The sequence below is a fragment of the Grus americana genome, chromosome 5 (genome assembly GCF_028858705.1).
Source record: "Grus americana isolate bGruAme1 chromosome 5, bGruAme1.mat, whole genome shotgun sequence".
Lineage (NCBI taxonomy): Eukaryota > Metazoa > Chordata > Aves > Gruiformes > Gruidae > Grus > Grus americana.
This window is the reverse complement of record NC_072856.1, coordinates 30,048,469-30,074,524: the sequence shown is the minus strand read 5'-3', so window position 1 is coordinate 30,074,524 and position 26,056 is coordinate 30,048,469. Positions and strand designations below refer to the sequence as shown.

The following is a 26,056-nucleotide window of genomic DNA, read 5'->3' as shown; positions in this document are numbered from 1 at the left end:
AAAAAGGGATTTGGTTCATTAAACCAAGTGAGTGCACCTTGTAAGATGTAAAGTTCTGGGTTTCTTGGAGATTAAAGACCTATTTTAATGTGCAGAAAGACACATTTTGTGGGCTTATAGTTGTATGCACTGACTTTTTACTTAAAAAACCCCAGATGTTCAAATGCCTAAGCGGTGATTTGCATCAACCAAATATGTGATCCGACCAGGCAGTCACTGCAATTGCATCTGCAAACCTGCATGCACAATTGCGCATGCATTTGTGTACTCCAGCAGGTCGCCTGCTTGTGCTTCAATTCATTCAATTCTCGGGAATTAATTGCTCACAGTCACTCCTTAATCGTACAGTCTTTCTTCATGAAGCCTGTTGGCATGTCTGGCACATCATATTGCCTTACTTCCTTGTGCTCTGGTCTCAAGAACAGGTGAATATCCTATCTTTATCCCCTTGAGATGCCCCGAATTCAGAACTTGGGCTTCCCAAGGTTTTATTTAAAGTATATTTCTGGCAGAGAGATTTGAAATCTTTCCAGGAAGAGTATTTTCTCAGCAGAAAATTTGTTTTCTGAGGAAACTCATGTTATTGTGGAAGAATTGTTTTTCATTTTTTGTCTGTAGTGGGAAGGATAGGTCAGGCAGGCTTTACCTTTTCTGAGGCATTAAAAAGGCATTTGAGAATCCAAACATTTCAGTTAGTTTTCCTCAAAACCTTGGTATTTTCAACTGTGAGGAAGTATCCCTTTTCTACCTGTTTATAATGGTAACGGTATGCTTCTTGTTACAATTCTGAGTTAGCGTTTGTTTCCTCCACTTTAGCTTTCCTGTTTTTCTGATTAAGCCTTGGTGTTTCCCATTTCATTGGTATTTTTTTCATATTTTCTTGTTAGTGAAGTGTTTGTGCTTAATTTATGGAAGTGAATCTTTCCCCTTGGTCTTTGATTCTCACATTCCTATTTACCAGTGGAAAATAAATATGCTTTAAAAGTCTTTCTCCCTACTGTTGTTCCAGAGCAAGATAATTTTAATAGATTTGGGTATAGGCCTGGAAATCTAGACTGTGTTTTGGAACCTGACACTGACTGCATTATGGGATCTTGGGCAAGTCATTCAAGTTTTCTCAATGTACTTATTTGCTTAATCTTTGCATTGCCACTGTGAAGTAATTCATCAGTGTGACTCAAGATCTTTGAAAATGGAAGCTCTAGCTTTAATCACCATTAACCATTTACATTTTCATCCGCCTACACTTGTGCCTCTGCCGAATGTGTGATCAGTCAGGCTCTTCTGATCAGGTTTGGCTAAGGGAATGTTCTGGGAACACTTTCCTTCCCACAGTCATTATTGAGGTTTTGCTGATGGTGAGAGCGTGGTTAACATGATAAAAGCAGAACTTGGGAGAAATATGGTTGGTAGAAAAATCTAAATCTGTAGCTGTTAGTGAGAGATAAAGGGGAAATATATGGAGAAAATTGTACTTAATATGATGTAATAACACTGTTGCAGGTTTTGAGCATGATGCAGGGACTGACTATGGGTTGAATTATTTGACCTCTTCTGACTCAGAAGGTTGCTGTAAGAACCAAATGACTGAGCATTGCTAACGTGAATTAGGGAGGATATCTATTGTGTTACAGGTGTGAGAGAAAGGCCATCGGTGCCTGTGTTAAGCTTCTGTAAGTCTCATTCCTTGACAGTTCTCCCTCCAAACATGGAGGGACAGATGCTGTCTTTGGTGGCACTTATGGCTTCCTTTCCCAGACTTGAGTGACGGCAAGATTTTTCTAGTCTGCAGATAGTGCGGTAGGAAGAAATAGGATGAATTGTAACTTAACCCTGGCGCTGAGGCTGATTTTGTTTTCCAAAAGACTTGCTTAGAAAGACAGAACTTCTAAAAAATTAATCAAATCTCTGAATTAATAAGAAATTGGTATATTCTGATTTGTGACAAGGAAATAAAACTTTTCAGCTTTGATGGGAGAATGCTTGACTTTTTGGCACCCTGCCCCGTCGTTCTTCATTTAAGCCAGCGCTTTGATAAAGGCTTTCAACTAGTTAAGGTACCAAATCTGGGGAGGAAATGCTAGAAAACAAGTGTCGCTGCAGCCCAGATGGAAGGTTATGAAGTGTGTTGCCTGAGCATCAGAGGAGGCATCCTGGAGCTGATGTGAGTGCGCGTGGCAGAGGGCATATACTGGTAGATGTACTTACGTTTTGGCAACGTTACCCTGCCACAGTGATTTGGATAATCATGCATATAAAGCTAAATGCAGCAGGGATAGGTGTGCTTGTGCTGCATGTGGAGTACAGTGCTATTTCAAATAAAACTTTATACTGGGAACGAGCATGGCAAATGTGTGAGGATGTTTCTGTTTTCCGGTGAGTGCTTCATTGTATTATTTACCCCTCGCCTTGCATATTTTAGGAAGAAATCCCCTACTGTGTTATCATTGTCTTATTAGGCTTAAATGCGCACAGTGCAGTAGTTCTTTCTCTGGATACGTTATCACTCTGCTCATCGTCTCGTTATCCAGTCACCCTTTCAGATTGTTATGTGACACTGTGGCTGCCTACTGCCTCAACCGAGAAGGTTCGGACCAGAACCATCAGGAACAGCAAAAACCCTGTCTGGAATGAAGCTTTCTGCTATAAGATCGACCGCCGAGTCAAGGTAGCGAAAATAAATGGTTTTCACCATTTGCTGTCTGCAGGTAGTCAGCAGATTACGCAAAACTACAATACACCAATAAGCCTATAGCTAGTTTCCCAACACTGGAGGTGTTCAAGTTTCCTCAGAAAAAACTCTGTTGCTTACATCTCCTTGGTATTGTTCTGTTCCAGCCATTTGTTACTTAAACATCTACTATACTGAAGCAGTGAGAAATTAATATGGCCTTACTATCCTATTCCTGATCCTGACACATACAAGTGAAACCCAATATAAAGATCACATGCAAATAACAGTAAGATCAGTTAGTTCTAGGTAAGACAAAAAGGAAATCCTTCAAACATTCTTTATGTACCTGTGCCTGTTTTACACACTTAAGCCAAAAGCTGTGAAATGAATGTAGAAACACTTAATACAATTATTTATCACAAATTCATGCACATTCTGCATGACCTGCCTGTCTTGTTTCATTTCCCCAGGCAGGCAAGCCTGCTTCTTTGTGTACGTACAGTTATCAGTAATGTGAAGTCTAATACTCCCAAATATCTTTCCCTTTTCTATTTCTCTTTCTCCTTTTTCTCCTTCTTCCCTTAAAATTGGAGAGGAGAGGGAGGAAAACCTAGTATTGAGATTTTCCTGCCTTATGGAGCTCTTAGCTACAGAAATAACTCCATGATAATTCTTAACCTCTTTTTGCAGAATGTGCTGGAGCTAAAGGTCTGTGATGAAGACACAATCACCAGGGATGATGAACTCTGCACAGTTCTCTTTGACATAGATAAACTCACTGTAGGACGTACTGTTCGGGTGAAGTTTCAGCTGAATCCACAGGTGAGCAATGGAATTGGTGAGAACAAAAGCAAATTCTTTCCTTCCATCTAAATATATCCTTTTACAGTGTTTCATTATAGGAAAAATCTATTTAAACTGCATTTTGCTGCTATTGTAAGACAGACTTAAAATCCCTGTATCAGTGCTCCATGCTAGTTTTTAAGAACAAATCTATATGCCAAAATATCTAGGACGGAACCAGCTAGAACTAATTACCCAGTGCCTTAATTCTGAATATTTCTGGCATGTGTTTTGGCTCTTGGTATGAGTTCTGAATTTTCAGCCACTTTATACTGTAATAATATTAAAGTAGCTGATTCTTTTTGTGTAGGGAATTTAAATCTCAAAAATGACTGGTTTAGTGGAATAGCAGTTCCTACATCTGCATGCTCATATGGCATTTAGATTTCAAAAAAACTACTTTTAGCAACTGCTTTTTCAGTATCTTTTAAATTCAATATCTTCAGTTGGCACCACAGGGGTTTTTTGAAAATTATTCTTAAGTTCTGGGAATTTTCTTAAGTGCTATTCTAAATATATTTTTTTACAGATTATATGTAACTGGCATGATGAAAGCTATGAACAAATATAAGTAATATACCTTTCTTTCTTTTTCCCCTCTCTTCAGGCACGTGAGGAGCTGGAGGTGGAGTTCACATTGCAGAACACGTGAGTAGAATCCTAAATTCTATATAAACTGTTGTAGTCAGTATAAAAGTAGTCTGGAAAGCTGGTTCATATGTGACAATGCTTCTTAAACCTACAGCCTCTGAAAGCAATATCTAGATGTTTTCAAGTCTAGTAAACTGGAATTTCAGAATACATATTTTTAGATTTTTAAAAACCTGGAAATGTAGTTTTTGCCCTGTTTGACTGCTACCACCTGGGCACCAACTTCCTCCTGTTCTTTTTTTTTTTTTTTTTTTTTTGTTGTTGGATGAATACACAAGTAACTATGAGGACAATTACAATATTGAGGAAGTTTTGACCTTTAGAAGAAGGAATGCCAAGCCTAAATATTTATGTTGTCCCTTCTTTGGGAATCTGACTTTCCAAATCCACAGCGTTATAAAATGCTCTCCTGTAAGTTGATCTATTTAGCTCATTTGACTATATGTGGGGGGCTGAGGTAGACTTGAGTGTCAGTTCCAGCAGGGAGAGGAATTAAATATTCTGCAGAAGGACAGGAGCAAAGATCACTGTGGGAGGCTGAGGACTGAGGAACCAGGAGAACTGGAGGAGCAGCACCAGCTTTGCTCGGGAGGCTTGGAAGCTGTTGGTGGGGTTTGACTGTTTAGGGGACACGCTTGCTTCAGGTAATTCATGCTGTGGGGAAATCTGGGGGGAGCCTGTCGCTCTAACTGGAGAAGGGAGTATGGTGCAGGATCACGGCTATTTCAGTCTGTCTCCATAATATGCTTTATGACTCTAAGTTACTTGAAAGGATTTCTGTTACCAGTTTGATCCATGTTATTGGGCTGAAAGTGTTGTTGAAACAACCTTAGAGAAGGGATGGTACTGCTGGGACCTTCTCAAGGCATTTGGGGGACTTCAGGAGGCCTAGCAGAATAGTGTCTTGGTGGAGAGTTTGAATAACATGTTTACGCCCATTCCTGACAGAAGGGGAAATTGGGACTTGCTGGAGAAAGGGCAGCAGCTCAGTGTTACGAATGGAGAAGGAAAGATCTCCCAGTGTTCATCAGAGATAAAGCAGTCTCAGAATCTCCTATTACAACTCATGGAAACTCACGAGGGTGGACGGTTTGTTGTTTACCGTGTGCCAAAACTGACGGAAGGCAACAGCGAGACAAATGGTGCCTATCACAGCTCAGGAGTGTCATGAAAGCAGTAACAGCAATGGGGAAGGGAGTTCCAGCAGACGTCCCAAATGGCCCGTCTATGGTCTTCCTTCATCTGCAAGTTAGAGGATGGCTTGTGGAGTTGGTACATAGAATCATACTCCAAATAATCCTGTATTTTGATGAGGGAGATCCAGGCAGGTTATTTGGTTTGAATATTGTGCACGAGTGGGTTTGCATATGGGGTTGGAGGCTGAAATTCATCTCAGAGCGTGTGTGCATCAACTCTGTCTCAAACTCTGCTCTTGGACCTTGCAGCCAGTTGCCTTTTCCTGGAGACACGTTCAATAGATAGTCAGAAATTTATCAATTTCTGCAGATGCTGTCTGAGTAGGAATTCTACTGGTTGGAAAAGATGGTTGGGACTGTGCAAATAAAAAGGAACCTGGGCAATGCCAAGGAAGAGGTTTTTAAAAGAATCACAGTCATGGCTCAGTTGCCTACAACAAGAACACATCTAATCAACTTTTTTCATTCATTGTATGGTACCTGGGTGACCAATGTAATAGTTGTGGCCTGAAGAACTCCACACGTAAAGGGAAGAAATTGCTGTATCATAAGTCCGTCAGGGAGGGAATGTCACTGTGAGGTCCCAGCAAGCCTGAGAAAAGGGAAGACACTTCTCTGGGAAAATGGACTTCTTGTTGGAAGGTGGATAAACATTTCCCCTGCTATCCCTCATTTGCATTTCTTGCATATGTATGGCAGTCAGTACTGTTCTGCCCATCAGTCGAGCCTGGAATAAAGGTGTAAACACATCTGAATTGATTAAATATCATGGTCTTGGTAGGATATTGAGAGGGTTTTTTTTCCCCTCAACATAGAAAATTGTGATATCAGGAGTAACTAATGAAAGGGTCAGCAGAGTAATTAATGAGATGGGTCACCAGAAAGCTATGGACCAAACCAACCTCTCCTGTGTTGAACCAGAACAGCAGGTTTTGGCAAGGGTTTTTGGCATTGCTGGATGGGAGAAGTGTTGACAGAGATTAGAGATAACTTTCAGAGGGTGAGAGCCAACCATAGTGCCAACAAGGAGTACACCTAACCATGCGGGACAGTTTCTGCAAGTCTGGTATTGTGATGAGAACAATGAGAACACACTTTTTTTTTTTGTAAATATGGCAGTTTATCTCTAAAATTAATAATTATTCCCACCAGCACATTTTGTCTGATACTATTTATCTGCAGTAGTTTTTCATTCCTTTCCTATCTTCATTCCAGACTTTACTAATTGCAAGATTTACTGTATTAGCCTGTTCTTTCTTTCTAGCATTTCAGATGAATAATATCACACATGAAGTGTAACCCCAGGCGAGGAAGGTTTCCTGGGTTGCACCTAAGATAGTGCATTTGTCACTCCTATCTTTGTTTGCCTATTGACCTCACTGCAAAAATTGTGTTTTGTGTTACTTTTACCAAAGAACATTGCAAAAATTCCCTCACGATACACTGGCGGGCTGTATGAAATCGCTTCCTGCATTCATTCCCATTACCTTTCATTTAAAATGGAAGAAAACCTCCATTTTTGGTAGCTTGGTTTCCACAACTGCAAGACGAATACCCTCTCTCTAGCTTTGCCTCACTCTTACGCCACTCCTGCCGTACCTGCAAACGCTCACCTCTCTGCTGCCACTACCCGTGGCGGGCACTGAGCGCCAAACGTTTTGAGCCTAAACGACACAGAGAGGAAGGCACGCTCCTTCCTCCAAATGCCTTTTCACCAGCAACCGAGCCAAGGGATTGCAAACGCTCGCCCAATGTTTTATGGGCCCATAACGTGAGCCCGGCTGGCGTGAGAGCTGCTGCCCTCGAGCAGCGGTGACAGAAAAGGTAAGGTCGTTGTACACAGGTTGCTGATTTGCATACTTTAGCGCTTTTTGTGTTATTTTCTGGTGGTTATCAATGGTAACGTGGGCTTTCTCCCTTGTATTTCCACTGATAGGGTCCAGCATCAGCACGAGCCTCTACGAGTTGCTACAGGGACGGGGTCCCGCTGGACTAGGTGGCTTCGCTCGCTGAAAATCCCCCTTCCCTCCGACTTCTACTGAAGCTCACAGCTAATGTTGAGGGGCCACCAAGAGACTTCTGATGAACTAAAAGGTACTTCGAGTTTCCAAGGAGAGATCTGAGGGCCCCAGGGTATTCACTGGGTCTGCTGATCTTATTTTTGACCTCTTTCTATCTTCCAGATGTCCCAAGTTGAGGAGATGCATCTCAAACAACTCTTAGAAGAATGAAGGACCTCTCTTACACAACTTTTCATCTCAGCTCCCCCTCCCTTTTCTTTTTTTCAAATGTGAAAGATGATGTTTAAAACAAAGCCCACTTAACACAAATTAATGTAAATAGGTGTACAAAAACTTGTATAAAAGTTGAATATTAATTATTGAAATATGGCAAAAGCATGATTTTTAGAAAATAAAAGTCTTTTTTCTTTCTGTAGTTCTGCTGTATTATTTTGAGAAATTTCCCCCATGTGTGGGGGGTACCAGCAGATCATGCTAGCCACTTGGTTTGGGCACTGCTGAGCAAACTGAGTAGGATGCTTGTATTTGTGTTTATGGTCACAGGGCCTCAAGGAGCACTGAAGGCAAAAGATTTAAGTTGAGAGAGGTGGCAACCAAAGAATCTTTGAGGTGAATACCGTTTTCTTTATTGAAATAATACCATTCCCCATGCTTCTTTTGGGGTTGTCAGAAAGCTCAGAAAAGTTGCCTGCACTATGTGGAAGCTACTAAAAGAAGGGGAAGCTGGATCTGACGTGAAAGAATTAAAACTTTGTACACAGGTATCAAAAAATCCAGATCCTCTGGTGAAATGGAGCACAGTAGTCTACTCCAAATGCAAACTGTAATATGAGAATCTGTGACTGTAACTTCCCATACAACATTGCCTCTTTCATTATAAGCCAGGCATGATCTAAAAAGGAGAAGGTGGCAGTTTGATGCGTACCAGGTGTTGGAAAGTGATCCCTGGGCTCACAGAGACCACTGCGGTCTTAGGCACCCCTTCAATAGACATCTGGCGGAGAAGGATGCCCAGGGTCTCTGTTCATGGCTTCCCCTGCCACGGGCCATAACATGCTCCCAATTCTCATAGTAAAACTGAGGTCTGCGTTACAAAAGGCCACACATCACAAACTGTGATGGAGGAGAGTACAGGGGTGTTAGTACGTGTAACGAGGGCTGTCTAATAGCAGGTTAGTTGTTAGGGAAATTACCAGCTAGTTCTGAGAAGTGGGCGTTATTCAGTGCTCCAAAGACAGACAAGATATTCAAAGGTCCCTGCCAACCTGAATAGTAAGGGCTCTTCTGCACCCAGCTCAGCTGTGTTTCTAGCCACAGCTGATCTCCAAAGCTTCAGAGAAAGGTGAGTGCCTTTGCTCTTCTTAAAACAAGTGTATGGATCACAAGGTTAAAAAAAAAACCATTAAAAAAATATTGAAAAACATCTCTCTTAAGCTGTGACCAGCAGAAGCCTTGAAATTTGGGATATAAAAGTTGGAATGCAGTGTGGAGAGTAACCAACAAGTGACAGCAGCTGGGCTTCCTTACAGTAGTGACACCCCAAAAAGGACATCTCAGCTGTTGGTGCTTAATGCCTGTGTTGTCCTGGCTCTTCCCAGGAGCCTTCCAAGCTGTTCTGTCCAACAGTGCAGGTTCTTCCGCCCTGTTTGAAGGTCATGCCTTGGACCTCCTAACTATCAGCCTAACTTTATACTTTGCTGATACCAATACCTCAAATAATACTATACTCTACTGGATATTTATGCCCATGGAGAGACACCCTTTCCTGTCTTTCCACCTTCATTTCACCAGGCTATGCAGGCTGACATCTTTTAATATCCACCATGCTGTTCCTCCGCTTTCATTAATTTTTTTAATGTAGTATTTGAGGATAGTGACACTTCATGTCATGTAACGTTACAACTATTTGACTACAAAATAGTAATTAAGTGCTAAAGTTTGTGTCTGAAACAAAACTTGAGTGGTACTTAAACCTGTTTCCCTGCATGCAGATAGAAACACTGAGTATTTTTTGCCCATTCCTGAGCAATATTCTTTGAACTTTTTAAAAATACAATTTAAAAAAAAATTTCCTAATTCTTAAGTAAAATTGTTTTTTCCAGTGCGTAGCTGGTTTTTTTTTGGGGGGGTGTTGGTTTTTTGGCATGGGATTTTTTTTGTTTGTTTAGTGGGGTGTTTTTTGTGTGTGTATGTGTGGTGTTTCGGGGTTTTTTCCCTGAAAAATTTTCCTGAGTGCTCTGCACTGTATTTAGCTAATTCATATTTTTCTCTTGAAGGAAAGTACTGATTTAGAAATGAAACTTTAAACTGTTTGAGCTTTGAAATTTTGGGAGAATTCTTTGTCATGGGAAATTTTACAAAGCTATTTTCATGTGTGTTTATACTGAAATTTAATAGTTGCATTAAACCTTCTCTTAAAATGGATAAAAAAATATGTCATTCATCTGATTTTAAAAGAAGTGTATTGCCTGGTTTCAGCTGAGGTAAAATACATATCTCAACTATATAACTATGTGAGACTACAGAGTGTATCATCTTTAGCTTGTAAAGTCTGAATAAACAGCTCATACTGTCTGCAGCAGGTTGAGGAGTTGGTGCTCAATCCTTATAATTTTATGTATTTATGTATTCCCTTTGGACTAATTCAGATTATTGAGATACTGTGTGAATTTGCATCTGCTATTTAATAAAATGGTAAATTGTAAGATATCCTTAATGAGACATTGCCTGATTTCTCTGAGAGAAAAATATTTGAGAATGTAAAACCTGGCGTCTGCAGTATATGAACCCAGTTCTGTCCCTAGACAGATAAGTGGAAACACATCTACACATACAGCGATATATTAAAATCTCGTGTGTGTTTTGCAAGTCACTTTATAGAAGTAAGTGCAATTTCTTCCACCATTATGGTAATTTTTGGGAAAACTGTGGAAATCTAGACAAGTGTATTAGTTTTTCAAGTACAAAACCTTGGGTCAAACTGTGTAATGATCGAAAAAATCGAGACAGATGTAACAGCCTCCAGCTCTCCTCAAACTCAGTATGTCACATATCAGAGTTCATTACCTGGTTTACTAAAACTAGTATGAAAAACTACGGGAGTAAAAGCCCAGCTTCATATTCTATCATGGGTGGATGGAAAAACTCACAACTCAGCTCATCTAGAACTATGCTTGATAAAAGCTTTAAAGTATTTTTGAGTGAGACTGTTGGAGTCAGAAATGTCAAAGTTGATGGGGGGGGAAAAATGAGTAATGTGTTAACTCATAGACTTGAATATTTATAAGTTGTCCCACCCATCACATTATATTTCCCTTTTTATTTTTCAGTCTGGACTATCCTGATGGCATCATTACTAATGGAGTATTAGTGGTAATGTATATTTCTTACAACCTTTCCTGTGCCTGCATAACAAATGTTCATATTTTTAACTCTGGGAACTTTGAGCTGTGTCCCAAGGCCAGTACTATCAGCCACACCGTCCTACTGAGGAAAAGGATCTGTCACTGGCACTGAGGATCACTGTTTTCCCATCACTCTGGTGTAGTGCCACCTTCTGCAAAAACGTGCTGAGGCTGCTGTCAGCATGCGTACGACCTACTTTTTTCCATAAACTTGAATATCCTACCCATCTTTCCCACATTACACCCAGGACTATCAGGGTTTAATGAAGAAAGTGATAAAACGGTCATAAGAAGAATCCTGTATCTCAATGCACCTATTATTTTGAATAGGTCTCATCTTAACTGTCTGTCCAAGTTCAAGCAGCTCATGAGTTGTTCCTCTTTACTTTCAAACTTGGTAAAAATTACTGTATCACCATTGCCCTCATGTTACTTGAAGATGTGATAATAGATAACAATTGTGTTGCTCATTGATCAGCTGGAGGGGTTGGTTGAGAAGAGCGTGAATCACTTGCAGTGACGTTTACGCTTCTCTCAGTCGTCATTTACCCTCTCTTGCTACAGGCACGCGAGGTTTCCTGTTTGGAGGTCAGAGTGGATACGGGGAAGCTGAAGCAGCAATCCACAAGTGAGGTTATTGCTTCATTATCCTATTGTTCTTGTGTTGTGATTCAGTCGTTATAACAGATGTTGAAAAATTAATAATCTGTTGTGCACGTTACTCTAGCTGTGTCACATAATACTTAGTTTCGCCGTGCCCCACCTTGCAGAGAGATTTTATCTGTCTAAATTCAAGTTAGCCAAGTATTTAGTTCTGAGGCAAATCTTAAATTGATGCAAAAATAGAGCCATATATACTAGAATTAAAAAATTTGAAAAAAATTATATTAGTTCCCTTTGTTTATTGCTTGCTCAAAATTAAATTTTTAACTAAATGGGATCTTCTTTTAAAATTATCTTATTAAATTAATATGTAGAAATCTTATTCTGTATGTTTAACTTGTCTTTGAGTATGTACAAAGTTTCTGCACATTTGGGGTTCTGGAAGAGAATTTTTTTGTTGTCTGAGCAAAAATGATAAACTTAAGCTCTTAAGTTTAAATGTAAAATTGTATCAAAGGGGTTTGCACAATATGCAACCCACCACCAACTCAGGACTTCGCCTGTAAAATGTAGCTCTATAAATATAGCGGGACTCTTCACTAGTCTTTAAGTTCATTCAAATAAACAGTAGCTTGTATAAAGATGCTCATGGAGCAAATCTCAAAAAATCGTGGCTGTTTCAAGATAATTCATGAATGGAAAATTGACCTTTCTGAATAAAATGGTAGCAATGGCTAAGTTGCATTGTAGGAAGTTTCAGACTGCGTAACATGGGGAGGAAAGGTTAGTGACCTAAAATTATATGCCTCTTGGCCCTGATCTTGCAAGAGAACAGCACACAATCTCTCCGTAAATGTAAAGGATTTCCCGTACAAGGAACGCAACGTTTGGGTTGACAGGTTTTTTCAGTTGTGGTGACATGAGGGCACGTGTCCAGTAGTCTACTTGATTTTGGGGTTTGAATCATTTGACTATTGTAGCAGGCACAACGTTCAATAAAACGTACACGATGAACGAGAACAGACTGACATCAAATAGATGACTCTTTCATTCAATGTGAATAATCCAAAATGCATTTACACCGACACTCCTTTAAATCTTGGTTTTATTTATTCCTGGAAAGCACCCACCAAATAGCACACTACAATATTTCAAAACCATGTGATTTCTATATATTAATGACTTAAAACATCTTGGTGGATCTGTATATATCGCTATTTGGCTACCCAAAGTCTACCTAATCATCATGGTATAAAGACAATTGGACAAAAAGCATGCAGAGTAGAAGAGGATTTTATTAGTTATGTGTGTTTGCTTGGAATAGTTAAAATCCTCTTTGTTCCTTGCCTCTGTGTCTAGATCAGGAGCTCACATTTACAGTGAAAGGATCCCATGAAGGGAGCCAGAAGATTTTGCTGGACTCTGACCCCAGCCTTAAGATCATCGTATTTCATTGTGTCATAAATGACCAGACAAGACTGGATATCATATTACCAGAAGAGGTACGTTCTCCTTCTGTATGTTATCATTAACCTCAGTGAAATTAGAAGAAAATATTGCAACCAGTGAACTGAACCAGCCCTCTGGGTAGGAGAAGTTCTAGAGACGACAAACCTTTCATGTGCGTATCCCTACCGCTTTTTACGCTGTTTCAGCTGGCAGATAAAAATGAAACAGAGAAATCCGAGGTCCTTTCTTTCCCTCTGAAGTCACTCCCTTTGCAGAAGGAAATAATAGTAGAAGAGGTGAGTGCTGTGAGCCTTTTGAAATAAATATTTTCAAAATGTGCTTCGTGCTGTCCTGCTAGAAATAAAGTTGCTAAGTGAACAAAATCACTGTGTAAAATTGCTCAGCTATTTGTTGAAAATCTTAAAAAAAAAAGACTGTCATACTTATTTTTAAGGAAGCAGGTGTTAATAATTATAATATGAAAACCATTGCAAACCTGCATTCCAAAATTAGAGTTAAATGGTTTCAAGGAACAAAACTGACTGCACATGCGTCCCAAAATTTCTTTAATAAATTCTTAAATAATAATAATACTAATAACATGAATTATTATTTGAGAACCTCCTCTCTTACTGAATGAGCCTTGCCTGAGCTTGAAGGAAAGAAATGTTTTAAAATTTGGTGGTAATTAGCTTTATTTTCTGGATTTCTAGGATCATTCCTTTCACTTGTGCTTAACAGCGAGAAAATGGTAAGATAGCCTCTTTTTGTCCTATCATCCAGGATTACTGTAAACTAGTTATCTAGGTTTTTTTCTGCGATAGGTGGAGAGATGAGCAGATGCCGCGTGAGTGCTTTGCCCTGTACTCACGTGGTGCCTGAGGTAAGTGCCTGTCTGCCGCAGTTACAGGATCGTGAAGTTCAATACGAGTTTGTGAGCCCTGGTAGGTTTCCTCAGAGTAAATCAGCCCGGTTTATGACTACTATTCTTAGACGTGAGTAAAAACTGCACTACTCGCACGTTAATTTTGTCGCCCACTTACGCCAATAGTCGGATCTGTGTAATGGCCGAAATAAACTCTATTCCTCCTCAACTTTGCAAAATCACCAAAATAAACACAGGGCAGCCTGGCTTCTGCCCCTTCTCCTGCTTCGCTGAGCAGAATGGGAGCGGAGACCTGACCAGCTGCACCTCTGCCAGACCACTCGCAGGGTCAGAAGTAGACGGGTGATAGGTAAAATTGAAGACAATGACGTCTTATGGTACAGCTGAAAACTTCATCTGGTTTGCAGCATCCTTACCGTTGGGTGATACACCGAAGGGAAGCAGGGCGGATTTTCAGAGCACGGGAGCAGTTTGTGTAGATGAAATTCAGAGCATAGGAAGAAGAGCTACCTGCTCAGTCTCAGCCCCTAACAAAATGTGTTGAAATGTAAATCTAGCAGATACAGATTTATAGAGAGAGCAAGTGAGCAAGAGAAATTTTAATCTGCCACCAAAAAAGTTGTTTCTTTGTGTAAGTTCAATCAATTGACCTTATTCTGTTTTTAAGATTAAACTGTGATATACCAAATTTGCTGGAGAACAGAGGCTACCAACATTAACCCTTGAAACACTATGTTTGTGGAATACTGGTGAAAGCAATGTTCAGGATAGAGTTTGCAGCCACCAGAGGGTGATGTGACCCAGAAGATTTGGTCAATATTGAGTGCTCTTCTTATTAACAAGTGTATTTGTGTTGTTGAAGGCACAAAACATTAGTTGCCATTTGATTGGTTTTTCACCTCTTTTTTTTTTTTTCTTCCCCTGCAAATTTTTGGCTCGTGCTTCACATTTCTCAAGGGAGAAAATTCAGTGTGGCTGCCCATGTGGAAAAAATGATGGATATTGTTATATATTTGCAGGACGAAGCTTGCAAATGCTTATCTAGAAATCTGTTCAGCGCACAGGTGAAAGGCTGGATTTCACGGGACAGAGGCTGAGCAGGGGTTGATGCTGCGGGACTTGCTCTGCAGTTCAAGCTCCATCACACGGGTCATTAGGACCTTCACTTTAAATACTGTTAGTGAGCTGTCAAAACCTGAGAACAGGTGATCGTGGCATCATTTGAGTTGTCCAGGATGTCACAGTAACAAAAAGGAATGAATACAGAAAAAAATTACTCCTGAAATTACCCCCTTTTGGTAATCTTTCCTTGGCTTGTGTGTCTTGTATTCGTGCCCATGTTCACAATGAGTCTAAAGCACCTTGGAAACTCCTCTTCATCCTCACTGCTACTCCTTGCTGGCAATAGAAATGCTCCTTTTTCTTCTGTTCCTCAATCCATACGCAGACTTGGAAATGGCTTGTTTTACAGCTGATTTGTGGAGTTTACTGACTACCTGCCCTCCAGGTCTTGAAATCGGCTATAAATGACGCGTGCGTTGACTTGTCCCACCGTCTCTTCCAGCTCAGGAGACCTGGATGTGCGCTTGGGGTTTAGCCTGTGCACAGAAGAACAGGACTTCTTGCGGAAAAGGAAGAAATATGTTGCTGCTGCTCTGAAAAAGATTCTTCGTTTGGAGGAGGATCTGAAAGAGCACGAGGCAAGCCAATAGAGTCCCTGGCAGCAACTCTTCTCTGGGGATTGGGGCCTCGCTCACAAATTGAAACCACAAATAAAAAAAACCCCATCTTAATTAATCACCCTGTTTTGGGGCGAGCCTAGCCACTGAGGGCAAGAGATGAGCAAGAAGTAGCTGGTTCACATAGCAGAGCGGGGAAGGCAGAGTAATGCCTTTGCAGCCCAAAAAACTTCTCAACAGTTCCTCGATTCAGCCTGTGTCTGTTTATTCTTGATGTTGCTTATGGGTCTCAGGAGGAAAATTTATGGTGGACAGACACGGAAGAGCTGGGAAATAGTATGCTTTGGCTCAATAAAAGAGGCAAGGCGGTGATCATGGCATTTGTAAAGGATTTTGAGGTAACAAAGCAAAAATTTTCATACAGATATCTGAATAAAAATATTTTGGGTGGTTTCTGCAGCAGAAAAAGTGTACTATTGGGAAAATTGACTACTAGAATAAAACTGTCAAGCTGGAAGAGAACAGTGAATCTTACAGCATCGTTGAGTTGTATGGATGAAATCGCTAATTAGAAGTGTTAGCTTTATCACTGTAGTCCCTGCTTCTGCCTCCATAATTCAGTCATAAGTTTGGTAACTGCTTATGCCTAGCTGTGTTGTTGAAAATCAGAAAATTATAAAAGTAACAACAGCAGGAATCATCCTTACCTGACAATTAAAATAAATAGTTCTGTGGATAAGGTACAGATTTAAAAAATAATAATATTTTGGATTTCAGAGCAGAGAATAATATAGGAAATAAAGTTTTCAAGAAAGCTGGAAAAACTTTGTTACATAGCTGAGTTTCCTGACACACAGAAAAGTGGTTAAGGTGGTAAGACCAAAGCTGTTTTTTGAAAAGGTCTGATTACTCTGGCTCTCCCATTCATGTATTTAACTTCAAAATTGTGGGAAAAAATCCCCTCTACCTTGTTAACTGACTTACATTTGAACTGATGATTCATAACGAAAAGGTTAGAAAATGTAAAAACCAAAATATAACTTTTTGAAATTAATCTAATTTTAGTTAAGATGATCGGATTTTTCCTCATTATTTTATAATATTTCCTAGTCTGTAAGTTCTTATCGAGTTTAGGGTAGGAAGAATTATTTTTTTTTTTTTTAAATTTCATGGAATGGGAGAAATATTTCCTTCAAGCTCTACTCATTGACTTTAGAACAGCAGATCACTTGATGAAATTAGAAGCTAATACTTAAAAGATATAAATAAACATTTTCCATAAGCCATGTAGGCATCCACACAACTCAAGATACTAACGGAAGCAAAGTGTGTACTTCATCAGGAAAAATTGAGAAGAATACTCTGTCTCTGCAATTACACTTGGACCTTGGAGGGTGGGAAGCCCTATCGATGATTGTCCTTCAGGACATAAAGTAATTAGTGGCCTGAGGCCAGGAAGGCTTCGGCTATTGTGCGGTCTGGCTGATTACAGGGTGCTGAGCGTTCTTCTGAGACACTCGTCATTGTTAGAGGCAGAATCATGGATCCCTAATCTGCTCCGGCATGGTAAATCCTGTGTTTTCTATGATGACTTCTAATAATACACTTTGAGAAGAATTCCAGGGCGATGAGGTTGATTTCCAATTATGTATTAAGTAAATAACCTCCTGCCCACCCTATCTGAGTGGGTAAGATAAAAGTCTTCCCTCTCCCACCAGTCAGGTGGTGGTAACAGAAGCCTTTTGCAACAATCACATCCTTTTTGCACCATGTAACGTCATTGCTTGTATCAATACCTGTAACCTGTTACCTGATTTCTGCGGTAAGAAGGACTGCTTTTGTCTAATACACGCGTGGCTTTCGCTCCTTCTGTGTTGAACAGGTGCCGGTGGTGGCCATCACGACAACCGGAGGAGGGACGAGATCGCTGACAGCGATGTATGGCAGCCTGCTAGGTCTTCAGAAACTCAATCTGTTAGACTGCATTTCCTACATCGGTGGTCTGTCGGGTACAACATGGTGAGAGTGACCCAAGCAAAGCTTATGTTGGCGTTCTCTTTGCTTAATACCGTTGACTATTTGTACAGCACCGTCAGCTTATGTGGCACTTAGTAAATCAAAGGCATTTCCATTTTCTCCACAATATTCTCTGTGTCCACCTAGAGCAAAGAAACAAAACATACCGAATAACAGATCAGTTGTCACATTCATCAGGTGCTTTTGTCACCACACTGACACAGTCTATGCCTGATATTTTCATGTAAATGCTCTATTACCTTTTCATAATTTATCAATTATACCTTAGACTGAATGCAACGAATTTGTCTTTAGACTGGAAATTGAAGAAAGATGGGAAGAAGAATTTATGCCTGCCACTTGCTGGTTATTCTCACTTCCCTTTTTGGATTTAGAGTGCATCTCCCTCTGGTAACAGGTGTATATGGGGCTAGTGGAATTAATACTGTCACAGACAGTCCAACAAATGACACCAAGATACCGACCTCAGAGAGACTGCAACTGGGGTTGCTCATCATAAAGTGCTCTCTTCTCCCAGTAGGCATATGGCAGATGATGTCATATTTAAAATAACTTAAGTATTTAATAATGTGGGTTCCAGGTATCTCCACTCCTCTACACCTGGTTGGAAGTGGAGACAGGGGTTTTTTGCACTGAATTGTGTGTCAGTCCTTCATGTAAGTCCAAATCTTAATGGCATGTTTGCCTAAGTATTTGCCGAAATTCTTTTAAGATCTCTGCATGTATGTGGAGATCTGTGTGTTTCTGTCTGTGTTATGATTTCAAGGAGACGAGTAAGAATGGTCGTACCAGGATGTGCCCAAGACCCAAGAAGTGCCCAGTTCTCTCGCTGGTAGGAGCCAGTAGCAGATACTGGCAACAAATATGAGACTACAGCAAACTAGTAGTGACTGCTCCCTAGAATACTTCCCACCTTCCAAGAAATGGATTTTTTTGAGGACTTGTGGAGTCTTGGTATTTAATAGTTTTTGCAGATTTTTTTTTCCTCCCTTGAATTTCTCAGATCATTTTTGAGCCCACATAAACTTCAGCAAACATCATCAAACCCAGGAAAGCTTGGAGGTTTTGTTTGCTCTTGAAATGAGAGTATTTCAGGTGTGTTTAATTTTCAGTTGTGAACCCCGTGTGAATTGAGAAACAGACAAACAGGTTGCACAAAAGTTCTGTGAAGCGAAACCACAGCATTAGTTCTCTTTCATTGTTTTCTTCTAATGTTTCTTCAGGACAATGGCAAACTTATATGAAGATGCTAATTGGTCACAAAAATATCTGGAGGATGCAATCAAGGAAGCTCGCAAGCAAGTAACCAAATCCAAGATCTGCTGTTTTTCTTTGGATTGTCTTAAGTATTATTACAATGACCTGATGGAGAGGACTAAAGAAGGACACAACACTTCTTTCATAGATCTTTGGGGGCTTGTCATTGAATCCATGCTACATGATAAGGTATTACTCCTTTTTTCTAGAAACCCGATGAACTTCTATAGCTATAAAGGAGAAGAAAATAAATCCTGGGATGCCATTCAGTACTACTAGTGAAACTAATTAGTTTAGTGGTTGATTAAATTCTGTGTATCCAGATCCATTGTTAAAACACTACTCTTGCTGTAAAGTGAGGTTGACCTTGAACGGAAGGAGCCATGGCATTGCAGTCAAAGGTGTTCTTTCTTCTTAAAGAAAGAGAAATCCTGAGAAAAAAAATATTTTAAAATGTAAACTAATCACTTTGGACATGAAATATTCTGAGTGGAAGAGGCACTTAAAAATCTGAAATAATTTACTTCACTAGCATAAATGAATATATGCATTTATGAAGTGACTTAGATATAGACTGCATATGGAGATGATTCAAATAGCGGGAAAGACCATTCTGTAAACATGTTATCAAGTTTTAAGAAAGAGTGATAGAAATTTTTGTACTTTAAAAATAGCTTAACTTAAGTAGTTTCCTTCTGGTTTATGTTTGTACAAGGAAGTTTTACATTTAAACTTTAAATTTAAAGTGTAATAGAACATATTCTTGCATATGAATATACTTGCAAAATATATTAAAATATGGTAAAGTTTATTCCCTGAGATCCAGCCAAGGAAAGTACCTTTCCTTTCACTTAGCAATGTATTTCTTCCTCAGAATGTTTTTTCCCTTGCTGAATCTACAGTCAACCTCTCTGCATATCTTAATCTGAGAACCCATATAGGGTGTAGCTGCTGCTTTATGGGATACTTGCCAAGTTTGGGATATCCCATGGCAGATATTTCTGCACAATCCAGTGCGCTGGGAATGGGGAAGAGAACCTGGGTAAAGTTCATAATTCACACTATATTATTTCAAGTGCAAGTTGTTTTTCACTTCATTCCATTAACCTTTTTTAATCAAAACCAGAAAGATGAGCACAGACTCTCAGATCAACGGCAGGCCGTGGATAATGGTCAGAACCCATTGCCTATCTACGTGGCCATCAACCTCAAGTCCAGCTATAGTGCTCAGGCGTTCAGAGGTAATGGTTATGATCCAGATTTCTTAACAACTTTATAATTTAAGTAATGTGAACTAAGACTAAATGCATGTAATCAGCCTTAGTAATACCTTTCATTCTAATTGCAAAAAAAAGCTTTCAAAATTTCACATAACAGTGATTAACAATTAAAAATAAAGAATCCAAACATGTTTAGTCTTTAGAATTTGAGTTCTCTATGTTGCCAGAAGCCAAAATGGATTTATACCACAGAAAATGCCAAACTCACAATTTATCCTGGTCACAAAAACCTTGTAACGAAACTAATTCTTATGATGGTTCCATATGGTCTTATTTTGAATAATTAAAGGAAAAACCTTGAATTTTTGGGTTCAATGGCAGGAGAATCACTATTTTCTCTAGTATTAATTTTCACAGTGTTTGTTTAATATGAGCAGCTGAGTCCATGACACCAGGTGAATGCTAAGCTCTCTGTCACTGGTGCCCCTAAGGAAACAAGTTATAACTGAGCAATACGTGCTTTTGGGTAAGATTATTGCCACGGAACACTTCTGGTTTCATTCAGACCAGGGCTTTTCTGCTGGAGGTTGCTGTATCAAAACATGTATATTCTCTCAGGGAAATAGTACTGCCACAGCTGGTGAACAGCATGTTGTGAAGTAGTGTATTTCTCATTATTTGTCCCTGCTCTTTAGTGCTCTTCTGTTTAGCAATAGTTAACACGTTATTGCCTTTTCATGACCTGGTTGCTGTCATTGTAGAGTGGCTGGAGTTCACTCCTTATGAAGTCAGTCTCCTGAAATACGGAGCATCTATTCGCGCAGAACATTTTGGAAGTGAATTCTTTATGGGAAGGCTGGTGAAGAAGCTCTCAGAGACTCGGATCTGCTACATGCAAGGTGACTATTGCCTAGAGGGAAAGGTGGCCTACTCGAGAGGCAGCTGGTGTGGGTGAGCACGTGGTCTGTGGTGGACAGCCCTGGGGAGACACCAGCAAACAGGTAGAACAGGTGTGAGTTTGCATTAGCAAGGACATCCTTAGGAAGTATGCCCACGAAGATATCCACCCAAACAGAAAGGAAGCATCCAAGAGGGAGGACCGAAGGTGTGTGTCAATTAAAATTCTTCCAAGACTACTCCATCCATCAGTTTCTATTCTCTCTTTCACATTACAGGCATGTGGAGTAGTATATTTTCCATAGATGTGATGTATGTCTGGAATTTGGCTACTGATTCAGAGGACTTCTGGTGTAGATGGACACGAGACAGAGTAAAAGATATTGGTGAGATGTTTTCGTGTTGTGTGCTTTGGTGTTGTGGTTTGTTTTTTTTTTTAACCACTGGTATATATTGCTTATATTCTGTGCAGAGGTCTAATGCCTAAAGAGATGCTGTCAAAGTCAAGGAGAGAGAGATAAGGAAAGCAAAGCAAAAATGTCAGCTAAGAAATTTCTGTGCCTGATTTAGAGGAACTAAACTATGCTTCTTTGGCAAAGCAGTGCCTTTTTCTAAAGGACATAGAGACAGAAAAACAGTCTCCAGCAGACATGTAAAAATAATGTTGTATTAAGAACACATCTTAAGATTGCTAAGTTGGGATATGGACCTCCTTGGCCGCTAATGCTATCAGTAGAGAACACGTCTTGCACAGGGCTGTTTTCTCCACTAAACTGCCCATGGAGAAAGCTCGCTCTTGCTGTTAACTGCGCAGGGAACCTGCAATGACTGCCCTCCTAACTTAGCTAATGTTTGCAGCTGGGCGATATTCACATGCTTTCTGAAGGCGTCCCGTTCAAAGGCCAATGTTGTTGTCCTGTATGTTTCGGGACTCGGCTCTCCCCTGCACCACACACTGCTGTAGAGTTGGGCATCATTCAAGGAAGCCTGGAGGTGGGAGGTGGTGCTTACTGCCTGCAGGTAGCGGTCATTTGGTTCACTGTCTGATGCTGAGTTTTATTTGGTAGCGTAGACCTTAAGGGCTTTATAACTATGTTTGATTTACCTTTGGGGTGAGGGATGGTGACAACTGTGTTTATTAGTTACTCCATTTTTTAAAATATTGATAATTTCAGAAAACTCTCCTAAACTCAGAACTACTTTTTTCCTTCTTGCAGAGGAAGAACCCTTTCTGTCCATGAATCCCTATGAGGTAGACACATGTCTATTCACTCCCTCCAGCGCCCTCTCCTCTGCTCTGCGAGATGTCTTAACAGGACGCCCAACCATTGCACAGTATCCCAATTTTATCAGAGGCTTTCAGATGCATAGCAAGTACCTGGAGAGTGAAGGATTTTCTACGTGGAAAGGCACAGTAACACAGCACGGTTTTCAGTAACATTTTGAGGAAGTTTGTTTGGGAATTCATTTAGGATTTTCCAATGAGGAGGAAGAGACAAGACTGACCAACTTCTGAAATTCCATTTCTCCCTTCCACAAATGGAGGACAGATTTGAACAGCATTTCATTTTTTGGGGGGGTTGAGGGGTGAAATGGAATTTGGTGGTTTGGGGGTTGTGTTCCAGTGGACAAGGTGAGCTCAGCCTGAGGAGGCAGGAGGGATTTCCCTTTTAGGGACAAAGCTGCTTGAGGTGTTCAGGAAGGAAGGAAAGAAAAAGCTGTAGTGTGTCACAGCTGTAAATCAGTGCTTCTAGTGAGTCGAAGGAAGGCAGGGAAAATGAGGGACTAAATTTTTCCATTCTTCCCTCTTTGACTTTCTGCAGAGGAGCAGTCAATCTTGTTTTTTATTTGTTGTAATGAGAAATGTTTGTGTTTCAGACACAGTGATAGACTCCCTTCCAAATAAACTGATGGAAACAGCAGATGATGAGCTCTCCCTGGTTGATACTGGTTTTTTCATCAATACCAGCTACCCACCACTTTTGAGATCGAAGAGGGAGGTGGACGTCATCCTGCATTTAAATTACAGTGGAGGGTCCCAGACACTGGTAAGAAAAGCCATGATACCTGAGATCTTTTTCCTTCATGGTCTTTTGGTCGCTAGCACTCATCAGTTAAACCAACTAACTGCCCAGTAATGGCATGGGAATGAGATTATTATTATGTGATTTATTATTTAGATTATTAGGTGATTTATTTCTTAGTGACTAAGAAGGATATTGGAAGACAGTGATGGATAGAGGCATTTTAAAATCATCAAGTTCTTCACCGCAGTGGATCCAAGAGATTTTGAAGAGCTGACTGAGGAGCATTCTGGAGCTCTGATACTGATTTTGGTTATTCTTGAACTGAGCAAGCTACAGAGGCAATGGAAAGTCCCGACAATATTTTAACAAAGTAAATGGGAAACCCTGTGTGTCTCTGGGCATGTTTATCTCACATCAGTCTTAGGGAAATGTACTGGCTGATGCTGGACTTGATTAATAATGAAGAATAATATAATTAGTGTTGCATATGTAATGAGAATAATATAAAAATAAACATAGGCTTATAGTAAATATAGCTGTTAAAGGGGTTTTTTTTCCATGAGGTCATAAGGTATGTTGATAAGTGCATTTGTTAATAAGGAGTCATTATCAAACAATCATAAATTATGCAGAGGACAGAAAGATTGGGGAAATCATAAATAATGAAGTAGTCAAGACAATGACACAGAATAATCTGGACTGAACTTTTACTTCTCTGTTCTTGCAGTTTCTTTGCCTTCCCCTTCTGAACCTGTTTCACTGGCTTTATAAAATCAGTCCTCTGGCTTTTGGCTCCATTTGCAAGCTCAAAAAAAGTGACTGTTTGCATTGCTTTAGGCAAAACAAGAAGAAAATAAGATAAGATGCAATATCTGGTGTGGTTATGGCTGTTTTTGTCTGAAACTTAACATCATCTCAGAGGAAGATTCCAGCCTTAGAATATTCATGTTAGCTGAGGAGTTTAAAAAAAAATCCAGGTCTCTGGATCTTTTTTTTTTTTTGAATTTTGATCCTTTATATTAATTTTATTTATTTTATTCATCCATCCAGCCTCTGGATCAGATTGCAAAGTACATCTCGGGGCAAGGAATCCCATTTCCCAAAATTGAGATAAGTGAGGAAGACAGGGAAAACTTGAAGGAGTGCTATGTGTTTGAAGATGCTGACAGTCCACAAGCTCCAACAGTGCTCTTTTTCCCCCTAGTGAACGACACCTTCAAGAAATATAAAGCTCCTGGTAAGTCACCTGTGGCTAGCACTTTTAATAAAGAGTCACTTGCCCAGTGTGTCCTCTTCGTTTCGTATCTAATGTCTCACTGTCATCTCTGACCTTCTTTCCAATGTTGGCATTATCAGTCTCATCCCTGACAAAAATAACTGGTCTGTGTCACTACATCTGAACTGTGAGAACTCCAGAAGCTTTCCTGATATATTTGAGATGAAAATAGGAGTTTACCCCACAGGACTTACTAGAGGTAGCATGAAGTTAAAACTCCCAAAATAGATGCAGCAAGGGTGGCAGGTCCTCAACACAAGCTGTTATACTCTACAAACACGCACTTGTTAAGCACTGCTGCCTGCAAACAAAGACGGAGGCAAAACCTTCTGGGGGTTTTGGTGGAAACCCATTCATCTGGGTTTTATTCACATATTTAAAAGTAATCTCCCAGATTGAGGACTGAGTGGACAGAGATTTTTTTTTTTTAATAAGAAATATGTCCTCTGTCTGAGTGCCGTCATTTCTCCTGAACTTTCAGTGAGGGGGTTGTTATTTCATTCAGAACAAGAGTCTCTTCTTTCCTTTTGCTTGCACTTTTCTAGTTTAGGTAGCAAAGACTTTGTTGTTCAAGGAGTGGTCTACAAGCACAGCTGTTGATAATCGATGTTCTCATTCCCAGCTGTTTGAGTTTACATCATTTTTGGACAGAGACTTGATCCAAAGGCTGAAGAATATGGTGCTACTAGACTACTTTTACATCTCTCTGGCAAATAATATCTTTCCCTACAAATCTCCCTTTTCTACTTATAATTACTTACTGCAAGAAAACCTTATTAGTGCACGTCCTTGTGTTTTATCCCTCAGGTGTGGAAAGGAATCCTGAAGAGATGGCTGAAGGCAAAGTTGATGTCTCCAGCATCCTCTCCCCTTTTACGACAAGGGAGGTGTGTTTCAGTGAAGAGAATTTTGACAAACTGGTGAAACTGACTGATTACAATGTCCTGAATAACGAGAAGTTGATAATTCGGGCCCTGCGCTTGGCAGTGGCACGGAGGAAGCAGCGGAATTATTAGCCACAGCCTGCTAGCTTTAATCTTCCACATGGTATTTCTTGGACTGTCTATTATCTGATGAGATTAAGATGTTTGATGCTTGGCAGTGTTACTCGCAGTAGAAATCGCATCATCTTGAGGACGTGCTGGACTCCATCCTATTTATGTGACTGTTCAGATGAAGAGATTGGAATTTACCAGTGGTTTAATCCAAAACAAACTTCAGAGCAGCAAATCTGTGTTTAGTTTTGTTACCTTGTTACTTTACCAATTGATATATACATGTTCCGTATAAATTAATATAGTGTTGTGTAAGATAATGAAATATGAAGCACATCAAAATGTGAATCAAACTAGTATTTATATGTTTCTTTTCTGTTTGTCAGAACAGCAATCCCTTGAACTGGAATTTCTCTGGTAAATAGCTAATCCATTGTGTTGGTCTCGCTTATCTTAATTATTGACACACTGGATGTTGTCTTCTTTGACTTGATTGTCTGTCCACTATGATGTTTTTATTTAACTGGCTTTCTTCACCAATCTTTGAAAATAAGTTTCTTAAGTTACTATCAGTGTTGTAAAAAAAATCTAGACAGTTTTCACTATCAATAAAAAATACCCCTGAACTAGGTCATCTCTGTTTCATGTGGTCAGACAAACTACTCAGAGTTCCTCTGAGCTGCTAATCACAGAACGACCTATACTCAGCCTAAGTAGTAGTCATGTTGCCCAACTTTCCTTTCATTTTCTCTTGGAGTGGCTGCTGACTGTCCTGCCTCGCTCATCTTCACCTGTCTTGACTGTTCGTGAAAGATTACCTTGCAATTTCTCCCAGTGTTTCATAAGATGGGCAGTGGCTGCTGCACTTCCAGCTGTATTTTTTGCAACTGCTCAACGCTTTCCTGCAAATAGTCTTTTTGCAGGGGTTGTCCTGTGAGAGT

At 40.0% G+C, this 26,056-nt stretch overlaps 1 protein-coding gene across 1 annotated transcript in view; it reads left to right on the top strand.

Annotated features, from left to right (window-relative positions):
- Nucleotides 1-25,239, top strand: part of LOC129206744 (cytosolic phospholipase A2 epsilon-like) — a 33,141-nt gene extending 7,902 nt beyond the window's left edge. Inside the window, exons 4-21 of the mRNA XM_054826522.1 lie at nucleotides 2,532-2,668; nucleotides 3,365-3,496; nucleotides 4,125-4,165; nucleotides 10,715-10,757; nucleotides 11,354-11,417; nucleotides 12,752-12,894; nucleotides 13,048-13,137; nucleotides 13,555-13,592; nucleotides 15,292-15,427; nucleotides 17,289-17,425; nucleotides 18,667-18,889; nucleotides 19,827-19,941; nucleotides 20,682-20,819; nucleotides 21,096-21,203; nucleotides 22,035-22,226; nucleotides 22,696-22,865; nucleotides 23,895-24,081; nucleotides 24,928-25,239. Coding sequence (XP_054682497.1) covers nucleotides 2,532-2,668; nucleotides 3,365-3,496; nucleotides 4,125-4,165; nucleotides 10,715-10,757; nucleotides 11,354-11,417; nucleotides 12,752-12,894; nucleotides 13,048-13,137; nucleotides 13,555-13,592; nucleotides 15,292-15,427; nucleotides 17,289-17,425; nucleotides 18,667-18,889; nucleotides 19,827-19,941; nucleotides 20,682-20,819; nucleotides 21,096-21,203; nucleotides 22,035-22,226; nucleotides 22,696-22,865; nucleotides 23,895-24,081; nucleotides 24,928-25,136 — 2,303 coding nt within the window. The 3' untranslated portion in view covers nucleotides 25,137-25,239. The remainder of the gene's footprint in view (nucleotides 1-2,531; nucleotides 2,669-3,364; nucleotides 3,497-4,124; nucleotides 4,166-10,714; nucleotides 10,758-11,353; nucleotides 11,418-12,751; nucleotides 12,895-13,047; nucleotides 13,138-13,554; nucleotides 13,593-15,291; nucleotides 15,428-17,288; nucleotides 17,426-18,666; nucleotides 18,890-19,826; nucleotides 19,942-20,681; nucleotides 20,820-21,095; nucleotides 21,204-22,034; nucleotides 22,227-22,695; nucleotides 22,866-23,894; nucleotides 24,082-24,927) is intronic.
- The last annotated feature ends 817 nt before the right edge of the window (nucleotides 25,240-26,056 follow it).